Raw genomic sequence first — 14,273 nt, forward strand, 5'->3', positions numbered from 1 at the left:
TTCATAACACTGATATGTAAAATTATTTAAGAGAAAGTAAGAATCTATGAAGAGTTGTCTGCAGAGACTCAAAAAGCTCTATACACTGCTTTAATGAAAGGACAGTCATACCTGTGAGAGTTGTCAAGGGCAAGACTGATTCACTATCTATATCATCCGTTGCCTGGATAAATCCATGGGAAGAAGGAACAATAAGCACAGTCTCATCGTCTATTGTAGGCTGATCAACTTGTTCTTCTATTGTTGGGGAACCCAGGTCCTGCACAACACAGAACAGGCCGTGAAAGTCTATTCCTGGTAGCATAAACAAAAACCTGCATTGTTCAGCCATACTCCACAGTAAGCAATACATTCTGGATGAATTTCATCTCATTAAATTGAAATGTCAGCACCTGAGATAGTTCATTTCAACATTTACATGGCACCTTTCATCTTAGTGCAGGCACCCAAAACCAAGATGAGAATTGTACCCTGTTGAGCAATGGTGGAGAGGAAGGGAGACACTGCAAGGTGGTGATAAAACATTCCCCTGCAAGTCAAATACTATGTCTGTGAAGAGGAATAATTAGACTTTTCCACTACGTGCTCTCTAGATGTTCTGAGACTGAAGCTTTACCTTTATAGCACTTACCTGCTCCACAAACCCAACAGCTTTACTTTAAGTTTCACAACTCCTGTTGTCAAGTTTTAACTGACACTAAACACAGAGCTCAAAAGACCCACTTTATTTGCCGTGCCTTGCTTGGTCTGTTGTTGGCTCGAGGTTGGCTCCAGACTTTTTTTGCTGAACCTCATGATACCAGAAGATTGGCAACACACCGATTCCTTCCAGGTACAAGTTGTCAATGCCCTCGTTCTCTTCCAGTCCTGTCATTGCTGCTGCTCCTGTGCTACTGGAATGGCAGCAACACATCTGGCTGACTCAGTGTCACAGCACACTCCTGGCTCCACAAATGCAGTGTAAAGTCATCCCACATAGTACTGCCAGAACCAGCAGAGATATTTGGATTCCATCTTTTGTGTGTAACATGCGTAAGGTTTGTTCAAATCCCCCTGATGTAGAATGCTAGCAACTGCTGCTGATACAATGGAAGGTACCTGGATTTATCACTGTTTTCAGAGGGAGCAGGAATTGTTTAGGAGAGGTTACAGCTCTCCATGTTTAAGAAAATCCTGATGTTCCTCCACCTTGTTTTTGTAGGAAAATTTGTCTCCCTACATAACTCCACAGTGTTTTTACAAAGGCAGCTGCCTGAAAACCCCTTCCCTGACGCTGCTGAAGAGGAGCTGACAACCTGTGCTGCAGCTCAGGGAGCTGCACTCTGTCCCATCCACAAGGGCACCGTGTGCCTGACCTGCAGGAGCAGCTCTCAGCAGAGCACACAGCTCTGCCCACCAGCAGCACTGGGCTGCAAGGCTTGAAACTGGGAAGAGGAGGCGTGAAAAACTAAAGAAGCCATTGTGGCAAATGGGCACCTTTCCCAGCCAGAAATAATAAAACCCTGCAGCATGACTGCCTGCCTCCCACTACCCACCCACAGTGACAATACAACCCTGGCAAGCTCATAAAAATAACACTGACTTAAAGAAAACAAAATTTAGGCATGTTTTTCTAGAGTAACTTTTCACTGTGAATTACTCACAGACAGTTCACTATTTCCTAGAATTTAAGTACACATGTCAAACTTAGATCTGACTTGAAGGGTAAGGCAAATTAGAATTACAAATTCAGTTTGTTTTTCTGTATAGAAAAAAAGTTTAGTTTTATATTCTGCTAGCCATGAGCAGTTTGTACAAAGTAAAATTAGGAACTAGGTTAATATGAAAAGTTTATTAATTCTACCTCGAGAAGCTGAAGTTTTAAAATAAGAATAGAAAGCTGATGGTCTGCCTCAAATGTTGAAAATCTTATCACAATTATGTTAACCATGACACAGAAAGAGGAAAATGGAAGAATAATCCACAGCTTTGGATGTATTCAGGATTCAGATGCTTCTGTAGTAGCAAACTTGAGATGTACAAAGATTCTCCCTTTTGTAGGAGCATAATGAATATGCACTGTCTATCACAAGCTTCTTCAAAGACAAAGCCAAAGCATATTAATGATGGATTTTCAAGGCTGACAAAGCAGAAACGCAGCTACTGTAGAGAACAGTGTTCTAAAAAACAGGAAGAGGTATTTCACTCTAACTCATCTTTTCCCAAATTCCAACCTAATCAAACTTGTACTAGAAGAGGAATTTTCTACCCACTAAAGAGTGTTGTCCTCTTTTTAGCACCTCTGTTTTCTGTGACTTAGTAATTTTCATAATTTCAGCAACTGAAAGACTGAGGAACTTAGTATAAGCAATCCAAATACCATTATCCATTTGGATAAACTCATTTCTGCATCTCAGGTGTTGGAGAGTAATAAATCTGAGGCCAGAGAGAGAAGAAGCTTAATGCTTCAAATTCCCTCTTCACAGATACTTGACTGGAGCAGTATGTTTAACAGAAGTCCTCAAAACTGGAAACTGAGGTACATCTTAAGTATGTTATTAGACACATAAAGCAAAACCTAAACAGCTCACCTCCCTTGCTCAATCTGTCTATTAATGCAGGTGTGTTGGACAATTAACAGCCCAGTTTAAAGCAACAGCATCAAACAGGAATCACTTTTCAGTGCCACCAATGTTCCAGCTTTCCACTGTCACCATGCAGAAGTATCCTGAGTAGTGAAGCAACTCCACAGCTAGTGAGGTGTCCAGTGCTCCACTGAAGTCCAATATAAGCCTCAGTACCAAATTAAATGCTGTTACTTTCATACTCGTAACACACTAACAAAGCTCAAGGGTAGAGGATCTCAGCAAATACTTGTAGAACTGTGACACAGAATCACAGATTTGTTTGAATAGGAGGGGACCTCGAAGATCACTTAAAGTCCCATCCAATCTGGCCTTGAACACTTCCAGAGATGAGGCAGCCCACAGCTTCTCTGGGAAACCTGTTCCAGTGGCTCACCACTCTCACAGGAAAGAATTTTCTCCTGATACCTCTTCTAAACCTACATTCTTTCAGTTTGAAGCCATTCCTCCTTGTTCTGTCATTATATGCTCTCATGAATAGTCTCTCTCCATCTTTCTCCCTTCAGCTACCAATATAAATGAAATCACTGAGATATTTCAGACGAATAGCTTAACACAAAGGCCACAGATTCAATGAAGTAACTCTCCGTGCAGAAATGGGGAAAACATCAAGTATCATGCCCTCCCTTACCTCAGTAACGTAAGTGCTGGGTAAATCAGAGTGAGAATCCTCATTCTGTTTCAGGCTAGCATCAGCAATCTCCTCCTCTGTTCTTACCATAACTCCATCCATCAGTTCTCTGCTATTCCTGCTGCTAAATTTGGAAGCATCATCTTCGTTGTAGGCTGACTGCTCTTCGTCACTCAGCTTGGACTGATGGATATCATGTGGGAAAGTATTTGCTCCTAGGGTGTCTGGAGGATCTGTCAGGTCAGCTGACTGAATGTCTGAATCCACAGCCAGTTCTGTCTGGGTGACAGAGGAGGAGATGTCTTCGGCAGCAACGGTTCGGATTATGACACTCGGCGTGTGGCACTGCACTGTGACGTTGTCACTTGTGTTTAACAAATGCTCTGGCTGTGAGCAGCATTTGCAAGAAAGAGACAAACAAAACCCCAAAAAAGGTCAGAAACTTTCCTGTAACTATCTACAAATCTTCCAAGCAAATACAAGCAAAAAAGATTCCAATTTCTAAGTGTAATTTAGAGTTCTATATGTACAGTATGTCAGCACAGATCATCTGTTGACCTTTCCTGTTCCTAAAGGACAACTTCGTAGACTGAATGTGGTGTCATGTGTTCTTTAAGTCACAAATAAAGTAAATACATAATAATATGGAAGAGGCAACCATTCAGGTGAGGATCACTGTAGATTCAAAAGGTCAGTGTTTTTTCCATCACTTTTGTGATTCAATCTCCAGTTAGCTTCCCTTTTCTTCCCTCTAACAAAAAGCAATAACTGTCACTACTATCCAAGTGTTGGGGACCAGTATCTATTTGTGAGAGTAACTGAAAACATCACAAAACAACAAGATTTGGTTTTGCTGGTGACCAAGCCACTAAATGGAGACATCCTGTTCAGAACTTCCTCACTAAGCTAAGTTCTGACCCAACCTGAGGTTGCTTTTTAAAAAAAAAACCTCTAGATTTTCAGTCTTCAGGATTTTAAGCAAAGTAACATTGTTACGACTTAAGAACTGCTTTGCAAGTTTAACACTAAGTGCAAGGCCCTGCATTTCACTGTTCCCCTTCCCCCAGCGCCCCAAGCAGAGCTCTCACAGATAAGGCGTGAACGATGATCTGCTCCGGGGAGGCCGGAGCAGCCGCGGCCGTCAGCGTCATGGTGGGACTCGTTGTCAGCGTTAAAGGGAGGCCTTGGCTCGAGCTTGTCTGCAGTAAGTAGGTGCCTGGTGTCCCAGTTGGCTGCAGGTGGAAAGACTAAAAAGACAACACAGGTTTAACACCCAAATGCATTGCCCAAGATGTACTGGAGCGTTTTGATTTACATGAACCAGCCTAACCTAAACTCTCCTGGAAAATCACACCAATCCAATCCCTTCCACATTGACTGCTGCACTGCACTCAAAAAGCAGGAAAAAACTCATCTGTAGGCTTAGGCTACCAAGGCAAGTACTAAGGGCAGGATCCCAGCAGGCCTGTATTATGCTGTACAACAGGAGGTAAAAAAGGAACAAATTCAACTTACTTTTGCATTGAAATGGAAGAGAAACTATGGTATAAATTACAGGACAATGGAACTGAGACAACCTTTACTTGCTGGGAGCTTTCTCTGTCTCCTTTATTTTCAACAAAGAAAAAAATCCAAGCACAAAGGAAAACTTTGTAGCATTAAAACAAATTTAAAGCATTTAACCATAATTCACAGTTTACTCGGCATCCCTAATGAATTACACTTTCAGAAAAAAGTTTTAGAACTCTTCTTCTTTCTGCCTGAAAACCTTCTCTTTTTTTTTTTTTTTTTTTTTTTTGAAATGCACAGTTCTACAGTCTAAGAAGTAGCTGGGCTGAAAAGAAAAAAACAGTAACAAACACCAGTTACTTACTGGAAGAATCTCAAAGGTCTGTAGTGTTCCACTGTTCAGTGTTATTGTCTCAGAGTCAACAGTAGCAGCAGGGGAATCAGTTGAGGCTGCAAAAGGAAGGAAAAAAAAGAAAAGTATGTAAACCAGAATGTTCAGCCCTGCAGAAAGCATAACATACTATAATTAATACATGGCAGGGTACTGTTAATTCCCCTAAGAGGAAAAAGAAAACTGGCTGCAATCCTAATGACAAGGTCCTCTAATTGGTACCCAAGATACAATACTATTTAAAGAGAGCATTCTACAATCCAAAAGACCAAAAGAAAGTAAGTATGGGCTTAGCACACAGAGATAAAAGCAGACAAATAAAGTTTCTGACATGATTTAATTACTTTTTGTAATGAGATTTACAAGAGGTTCTAATGTAACGATATCCTTTGGTGTAATCATATCCTTTGGATCATGTACTGCTTGTTTTAAACTCGTGTCAGGCTTAATATTGTTGTGCTACCCACAGACCTCTTTTCCTTTTTTTGTATTTTTAATCTTTTCTGCCCTCCACAGTATGTCCATCCTTGATGAAAGACCAGATGCGTCCCAAGATATTCGCCTATCCTGTGTATTATGACTGCAGTGTATAAAAGCTGTAAGTATTCTTACTACAACTATGTAATTATTTATGCAATTAGCTCAACTAATTCTAAAAGTAGTGAAGAGAAGCACTGAAAACAGTTGATGAACCAGGTATTTTAAGATCACCAGGTCCAAACAACTTGTACTCAAAACTTTACAATCATAATTACGATTCCTATTTACTCTTAAAAAAAATCCTAAGTTCCAGGAAGCTGACACCAAATTAATACTTTGCCTGGGGCTTTCCAGTAATTTCCTAAATACCAAAAGGGGAAAAAGATCTACAAGATGATAACAGTGACCCAAGCACTGGAAACTTTGTCATCTCAGACTCCATGGCTGCAAAATACAGTAATTTTGGTCTCTTAAGAAGATAAATGCTCCATTTTTGAAGCTTTTATTGTTGTAGTGGCATGTTCAAGGTTTCCTGCTGCAGATTTCCTGGTACTCAGTAGCAGAGAGCTATAAAGTGTGGCCTGTCAGTCACCCAGCCACTATATTCATGAAAGCTCAGAAGCTGCCCCTTTGAAACCCTGAGCCTTCCACCAAATGCAGCAGAAAGTGGCTAATAGCTTCAGCTCTCATGGGACTGTGAAACACACAATGCAAAAGCCACTGTGATTACACAACCAGAAATTATTCAGAAATGCAGACTAAAATGGGGGAAAAGGCTTGTTAGGCAGACATGAGCAAGTGAAGTCACAAAATAACCATTAGAAGACTCAATTCAGAAAGGACTAGAGGTTCCAGGATCCCAGCCCACCTCGCCTGCTCATCAAAACCCATCAGCTTTAATCAAGCTCCATGCAATGTCTGAGACTACTGACATAGTATGACAGACCAGAAGTTCTTGACTTGGTATCATCTGTCATTCTAATCAGAAAATAAACCACATAAAATGAAGATAGCACTTAATAAATAGATTTAAATAGATTTACCTCACAGAATTATAAACAGAAAATTGCTTGCCAAATGCCTATTCAGTCTGAAGAATCAGTTTGTATACCAATCAACTTAGCTCAGTTGGTCAGAGCAGGGTGCTAATGGTGCCAGGGCTATGGGTCCAAACCCTGTGCAGGAGATTCATTTAAGAGCTGGGACTTGATGATCAACATGGGTCCCTTCCAACTCAGAATATTCTGTAACTAATCTGGTAATCCGCAAAACCAAAGCACTAAATTTTCCCAATAAAAATTAAAAATGATAAATGGTGTGCAAAATACTATACAGTGCAGATGACAGACTCCATACAACTGGAGTTACATCATAAGATTAGTTACAAAATCAAGCAATAAGAACTACACACAGAGCAGACCTGGTAATCAGTGTTAGATAATGAGCAAAGTTCATCCTTAAGAGCATGGGAAGCATCAACTTAAAAAAAAATACAGTGGTTTAGCAGAACACCGCTGAATGTTGGTGTGACTCAGCAGCTAACACCTTGCAGAGTGTTTGTGCCTATAAATAACTGCATGATAAAGGACTAGAAAAAAACACTTATACCTTCCCTTCAGTGTCCTGCATCAGAACTTAGGGCCAGTGGTCTACATAATTTACAAATGGAGATCTAGTACATGACGTTCATTGTTCTGCACAAGAGCGACCAGAAACAACTTAAGGAACACACATACTCTATCTTCATTAAGAGGTTTGTGCACTGAAGGCTTTTCAAAGAACAGGTTAAGTGGCAAAATCCTGTGTGCACACACACAGACAGCTACAATACCCGTGTCCAGGTGCTCCCATGGTAGCTTCTTGGAACTACTGTCAGAGCAGTATCTACATGTGCCTAACAAAGTTAGAAACAGCTAAATGGAACACAGAAATGTTTAATCTGAAGTTACAGCATGACCAAGGGAGAATTAATACAACTCTTTAAGACACGCTCACTCCTCCTTCACCACCTCAGCACAAGCAGGCTCCAGGTTTGTTGCAGTACTTACAGACGTGGGTGATCTGCACTGGGATCTGCAGAGCTGCCATGGGGCTTGGGGCACTGCCCGTGCTCTCCTCCAAGCGCGCCACCCGGATCTGCACGTGCTGCACCCCCGAGCTGGAGTTAGTGTTTGCCAAGCCACTGCCACATTTGTTCTCTGGAAGCTGGTGCCCTGGATTGTTTTTTTGGTTCTCGTGGAGCTGTTTAAGACCCTTTATCAGCACTGAGAGAGAAAAACACTCATGCTAAAGCAGGTTGAGGAAGCACATTTGAAATGCTGTAATTGGGGATTTACCCAAGATGGAAAGAGCAAACAAAATCCTATAGAATCTGGAAAAGCAAACTCCAGAGATACTGAAACTAGAAATTTAGTACATACATAGACCATTTATAGTCAACTACAGCAGTAAACTAGATTTCCTCATGGAACCCAGGCATTTCATGGTACCTGGGGGGAATAAAGAACACACAGCCCATAAGAGTTTGGAACTCTAGTAAGATGCATGGTATATCCCCAAGCTACAATCAAGTGCCAGTATAACTAATTGTGTAATACTGCGACCAGAAGTAAATCCCCTGATCTTCTACAACACAGAAGCAGATTTGTCCAAGAGCTTGACAGAAATGTCACTGAAAATAGGGAGCAAGAGAGAATGAATCCCACAGTGGTTATATTTCAATTCTTCACCTGTGCATGAGGAGGCCCAATGCTCTAACAGAACCACTCACCCTTCTTCTCTGATTGCTTTGACCCGGCTGAGGGAGCAGCTGATGTAACAGCAGGTTACAAAACCTGAGGCCTCAGTTTTTCTAGAATTCATTACAGCAAACTGCTTAAACATCTCTCTTTTGTCAGGGAAAAGAGAGCAGAGCCTGTTGATTCAGTGCTGCATTTATATTATGCATTATTTGATGCAACAACTGCCTATTAATGTGTGGTAACAGGGGATCTCCTCCCAGCTGTAGCCTTGAGGCAGGACTAATATACAACCACACCGTCAACCACAGCTCAAGTGTGCATTAAATTACATCTTTCATTAATTATAACATGACTAATCTCTCTGATTTTTTTCCTCTCCCCAAGTCAGACAAAGGGAGGTCTGAAGGTCACAGACACCTCTTTGGCTTGGGCACTAGTTTCTCCGAGCCAGAATGGGAAAATGGTATGAAATGTATTTGGGGGAGCTTTATATTCCTGATTCCTCCCCTCCTCCTCATTGCAGCTAGTAGTAGATCCACCCTCTGACTAGAGCTAAGGCTCAGTACCTGACAGAGATTACATTCTAACATCGTAAAGGCAACACATCTAACCTGAGGCCATAGTCAGGCTGCAGGTACATATCCTCTTCCACCTGAAGAGGTCACTGCCCTCCACATCAAAGATCAGCATCATCTGAGATCTGCCAGCTGAGCTGCTTATATACATGCTCTCACTTTAGCCAAAGCAAGAAGGGATGACAAAGTCTGTCTAGCTGGACATATCAGCTTGGCCTGTTTGACTGAAGTACTTAAGGATTGCCTGTAGGAGCAATTCAGCCAGCAGATCCAAGGGGTCATTAACTTCCAGCAAAGGAGCAATGCGCTCTTTGGCCAGCAATGCTGTAAGCAGACAACAAAATGCAGCCATGTTCCTCTGACATATGTGAAAGCAGCTTTCAGAAGTGTGCAAGTAGTACATTACCAGGGAATGAAACATCTTTGTGGTTTGCAATCTGTCTTTTAATGGTCCACCATTTACTTCGAAGCCATTGTGGGGAGCGGACACTGCTCCATCCTTCAGCCAGTAAATCCCAATTGATGTCATTCTCATCAGAAACTTCAAGTTCCGCTATCCTGGCAGGATACAGAAAATATGGAGCTGTTAGAAACTGCCCTGCAGACCGGCAGGGGTGTCGCACATGTCCGGCCGTGTCACACGTAACAGCGCAGAACGACATGCTAGTGACCAGCCCACTAGAGCTCAGGAATCGACACAGGCTTCCAAGGCTCCACGCTGCCAGAGGTCAAGCAGAATCATAAACAACAGAAGATGGACTAGACCTGTTAGATGATCCAGTCCATCTCCTTGCCATGCAGGATTATTCTCCTTAATTACTTATACATTAGGTCTTAGATCGGATTATTGTGAAGCATTCCAAGTGGTGGTACTTGCATCTTTTCTTTTTGAAAAAACATTCCCCAAACACATCTCCAAGGCAGGAAATACTTCCTGAGATTCACTCTGAACATTCACTTAATTAATTTCATGTTATGATATTTGTTTTCTTCTAAGTAACAACCATCCGTCCTTAACACAGATTTTTGCCTTCTCTCAGACGCTTCTTAGCCAAAGTAGATGAAGTTAACTACAGCATTAAACACTTTCTCATAAATCAATCCCACCACGCTCTCCAGATAAGGGACAGTCTTCTCTACCAGAATCTGTCTGAAATCACTAAAAATCTCTGAATTGCCCTTATCTGTACATAGAGCATATGAAAGAGAGGTGAATAGCGAGGGGAAAATATTTTTGTGGAAGTTAAGAAAAGTCCTCTTCACAAACAAAGCAAGAGCACTCTTGCTAGCTAAAGAAAGAAAAAAGTAAAAATGAAAAAAAACTACCAATACCAACCCTGCAGGATGAGTAAGGGGTATCTGGACAGACCAAACCAGAAATACTACTAAGAAATACACCCAGAACATTCTGAAATGTGGAATCAGGCTTCTCATTTTGAGTTCATGTCAAACAGCTTCAGTAAATTTGTTAACATTACTCTGTAAGTAATCCTTAGACTCCCTGGATGTCTTGGCTTTTTATTCCCACCCAACCATAAAAATCCACTGGCTAAAAAAAGCCTGAGTTAAAGGCATTCAAAATGGGAGGAGGACTGGAGAGGGCAAAAGATTTCCAAAGTCACTACCAGGTTGCCAGTTCAAATGTAGTCAGAGATGCTGATATCCAATCAGTGTTTGGTGGCCTACATGAAATTAATTTGCAGTCTCAGTTTAGCACTTTGTAGACAAGATGTCCACATCACAGAAACCACCACCACACTTGACCCTTGTTGGTCATCTCAGCAGAGAGGCCAAGGACTGAACGGGCAGGGAGACTGAGCTACCCTCCAGTTAAGGGTTAAAGCGCATCGGTGGGGCAACGTGTGGGAAGCTTGCACGGTTTGCTGCCTGTGCTGTACCTTTTCTGTGGAATAAAGAAGACTTCAGTCTCCAGGGTTTTCAATCTGACACCTTTCACGAACACTAACATTCACTAAAAAAACAAAAAACAAAAAATATGTTCAATAATAAATCTCTGGGAACTGTAAACACAGCAGTGATTTTTGGAAGGTTCTAGAATTTTCAGTGTCTAGGAAACCAGCAAAATGGACCCCAATGGAATCCTGCTAGCAACACATATTACAAACCTTTAAAAGTAACTAAAATAACAAACCTCAAGATGAGATTTATTTCATCCTCCTTGGTCCACTCGGTGCCCCCACTTTGTTTCCAGTTGAGATAGTTGAGCCATTTAGAGCGGCACTGCTTCTCCGAGCGCGTCCCGACCCGTTCTGCCACAGCAGCCCACGACACCCCTTGTGTGACAATGTCACCTGGCTCTGTGCTTGTCAGCTCGTGCACTACTTCTGCCAGTCTTTTTTCTTCTTTCTCTGTCCACTTTCCTGAAAGACAGAGAAGCCCTCCAACTTAACTGGCAGCACATACCCTCTGTTCTGATCCGTAACACGCCAGCAGACATTTAACTTCTGTGTCCAACACCTTATTCCAGATGCAAATATTAACTTGTGAAGAAGATGTAACTGCTCACAATTACTAACCATTTGTATTATATCCATTCTTGATTAACAAATCAACAATTCCATTGTTCTGCTGCCGAATTTCTCTTTTCTCTTCCTTTCACAGATGAATAAGGCCAGACAGAACTAGTCTAAATAGTGACCAAAGCAAACTGAGCCAAGCTATCTGAACTGTATCAGCTGGAGTGAATTAACCATGCAACAATTTAGTGAACATTATTCACATTAGGTCTGACTGCATTTTCCTTTATACTTGAATATATTATGTTTTGTAATATATATATATTTTGTAATATATACATTACAAAGTAAACAGTACTTTACTCCTGAAGTGCATCTGTCACTCTCGACACCAAACACACAAATGTAAGTTTATAACCATTAAACACAAGGGACAGAATTTTAACCAGAATATCCATTTCTGACACCAGCATTTACCTCACCTGTGTTGCAGGTATCCTTCATCAGTCTACACCGATCCTTTACTGATGAAGCACTTCTCCCCAGGGCAGCTCCTATTGTGGCCCAATCATTACCATGCTTTACTCTCAGCCTAAAGAGAGATGTGCTCATTAGCACTATAACCAGTTAGGAAACTACCAAAATATCAAACATTCTCTAATAAAAACAGGATGAATGTGCAGTTTACAGGCTTAAAGAGAGAACAGGGAAATCACTTTGCTACTTGACTATTAATATTTTCTGCTACTTTTTCCTGTGTTTCCAGAAGCCTTTTGGTCTAGTTAAGCTCTAAGATACTTATAAAATGTGTATCTGTCTTGTAGGAAGATTGTGAGCCTTAATGAGTGTGTTAAACTCAATATGAATGTTTAGATAAATGGCTGATTTCCATTCTATACAGGTACTTCAATGATTTTCGGGTAGTGTAGAGAGCACTTGAGAAATTTAAATAATGCCCAATGAAAACCCAGGCATCCTACAATTTAAATTACGCAAAACACTGCATAAACACATTCATCATTTTAGCAATCATCTTCCTCCTTCATATGACAGCAGGTTGCTTAAAATGTTGATCCATGACTAGCTCTGACACATCTGGAACCACAGGCACCTTGTGAATGACACAAACCAGCCCAACTGATCCAAACAGATCCATCAATGCAATATACTCCCTTCCTTCAGTCCCACAGTTTCTTCCAACTGCTCAATCCTGGAAATGTGCAGGAGGGGTTAAAGTCTGCAGCCCCATCTCCTTGATCTATCAGGTTCATACTCAAAATTAGGCTTTTTGAGCTGCACTGATAATTTATGTATCCGTAATACTTCCTAGGGCAGATCCTAGGATCAAGATTCACTCTTGACCTGCCACTTGCTTTAGGAATAACTTTTGTTCAGATTTCGTAAAGAAAATGAACTTCTGTTTCTCACAACCACAACTACTGATTGTGCTTGTAAAAATCTGAAACTTTCCTTGTTACAACAGAAGCCTCGCTTTAGAACTTTGTTGCATATTGTTAGGTCCTGAACACACATTAGAAAAAAATTTTTTAAAAAAATCCAAACGTAGTTTTATTTTTCTTTAGATAGTAACCACTATTTTTGGATAGTGTTGGAGCAGTCAAATTAATTTGTAACTCTTCAGCGATATCATATAAGGAAACTTTTAGAAATTGATCAAGCTACTAAGTATAAACAAGGAAGAGTGACCTTGTTCATAAGATAACTTACTCTTTAAGCTTTTCAATTTCCTCAGGAGTATACCTAAGCAACAGGCAAATAAAAAGACATTATTTTAAACAGAAAGCATACAGCATAAATATTTTTATTTTACTAATCACACAGCACATATTTAGTTATAACAAGAGATTAAGGAATTTCAGCTGTAAGAAACAATCTGACTGAATACTTCAGAAGAATGTGAGGAACAAATGCCATTTTCCACGAGTGCATTTCTAAGGTTAACTGGTATAAGATTCCTCTCATTTGTCAGAAAAATTCCTCATTCTCCGTGATCTTACTCCTATGAACACAATTAGAATTTTCTGCATTAGTGTTTCAAATAAACAGCATCTTCCTTTCTTTCCCAGTTCACCATCACCATAAAGCTGACTTTCCATCATAAAAGTGTATCAGCACTGAGAAGATACTTTAATTTTCAACTACATTCAAAAACTAAAACATAATATCCTTTCTGGATAGCACCAGATCACTGCTTTAAAGAATGGCAAGCAAGGGCATGAGGGGTGAAGATCAATTACTTCCAGGTCACAACTCTGGAAAAAGTTACATCTCAGCAGATCCATGCTTGTGTCCAAGTACTCTCATATCAGAATCTGTTATTCACCTTTGTTTTGGGTTTTTTGTTTGTCTGTTTTTTAAAGCTGCCATTGAATACCATCAATTGAACACAACCATGGCCAAGGATGATTTATCAGAATTGAGCAGAGGCGACATATTAGCAAGATCTAGGTCTGTTTGGCTAAAATTTTCTGTCTCACAAAAAACATGTCAAGCATAAATACATGACCCTACTCATACCAATAAAACCATGCAGCATTAGAGGGTTTCATACTTTCCAACATGGTTTCTGTCATCATACATGCGAAGAACTCTTCTATAGACAGCAAAGAGAGGCCGATTCAGACCCCAAGCTATTGTCCTGTAGAAATCTTTTCTTTCATCTTTTGACATTTCAAATATAATTTCAGTGGCATCTTTTATTCCACGGGCCTAGAACAAAGCATTTAAAAAAACAAAAACAGAAACCACAAACAAAAACACCTTAGATAAAGTCTCCTAGGAATCAAGAAGTAGAACACAAGAACTGAAGCCATTATGCAACTTT

The 14,273-nt window shown here is 40.6% G+C and overlaps 1 protein-coding gene across 2 annotated transcripts in view; it reads right to left on the bottom strand.

Annotated features, from left to right (window-relative positions):
* The window catches only part of DMTF1 (cyclin D binding myb like transcription factor 1), a 29,041-nt gene that overhangs the window by 1,808 nt on the left and 12,960 nt on the right, over window positions 1–14,273 (bottom strand). The window contains exons 7-16 of one of the 2 annotated variants that reach the window (XM_066182754.1): window positions 14,001–14,158; window positions 13,157–13,189; window positions 11,911–12,020; window positions 11,104–11,332; window positions 9,358–9,509; window positions 7,684–7,899; window positions 5,129–5,214; window positions 4,344–4,502; window positions 3,256–3,642; window positions 112–259 (exon numbers count right to left, since the gene is read on the bottom strand). In XM_066182754.1, the coding sequence (XP_066038851.1) occupies window positions 112–259; window positions 3,256–3,642; window positions 4,344–4,502; window positions 5,129–5,214; window positions 7,684–7,899; window positions 9,358–9,509; window positions 11,104–11,332; window positions 11,911–12,020; window positions 13,157–13,189; window positions 14,001–14,158 (1,678 nt within the window). The remainder of the gene's footprint in view (window positions 1–111; window positions 260–3,255; window positions 3,643–4,343; window positions 4,503–5,128; window positions 5,215–7,683; window positions 7,900–9,357; window positions 9,510–11,103; window positions 11,333–11,910; window positions 12,021–13,156; window positions 13,190–14,000; window positions 14,159–14,273) is intronic. The other variant, XM_066182755.1, reaches the window with a different exon arrangement.

The sequence above is a fragment of the Chamaea fasciata genome, unplaced genomic scaffold (assembly GCF_029207755.1).
Source record: "Chamaea fasciata isolate MVZ Bird 193981 ecotype frontalis unplaced genomic scaffold, bChaFas1.0.hap1 SCAF_5, whole genome shotgun sequence".
Classification (NCBI taxonomy): Eukaryota; Metazoa; Chordata; class Aves; order Passeriformes; family Sylviidae; genus Chamaea; species Chamaea fasciata.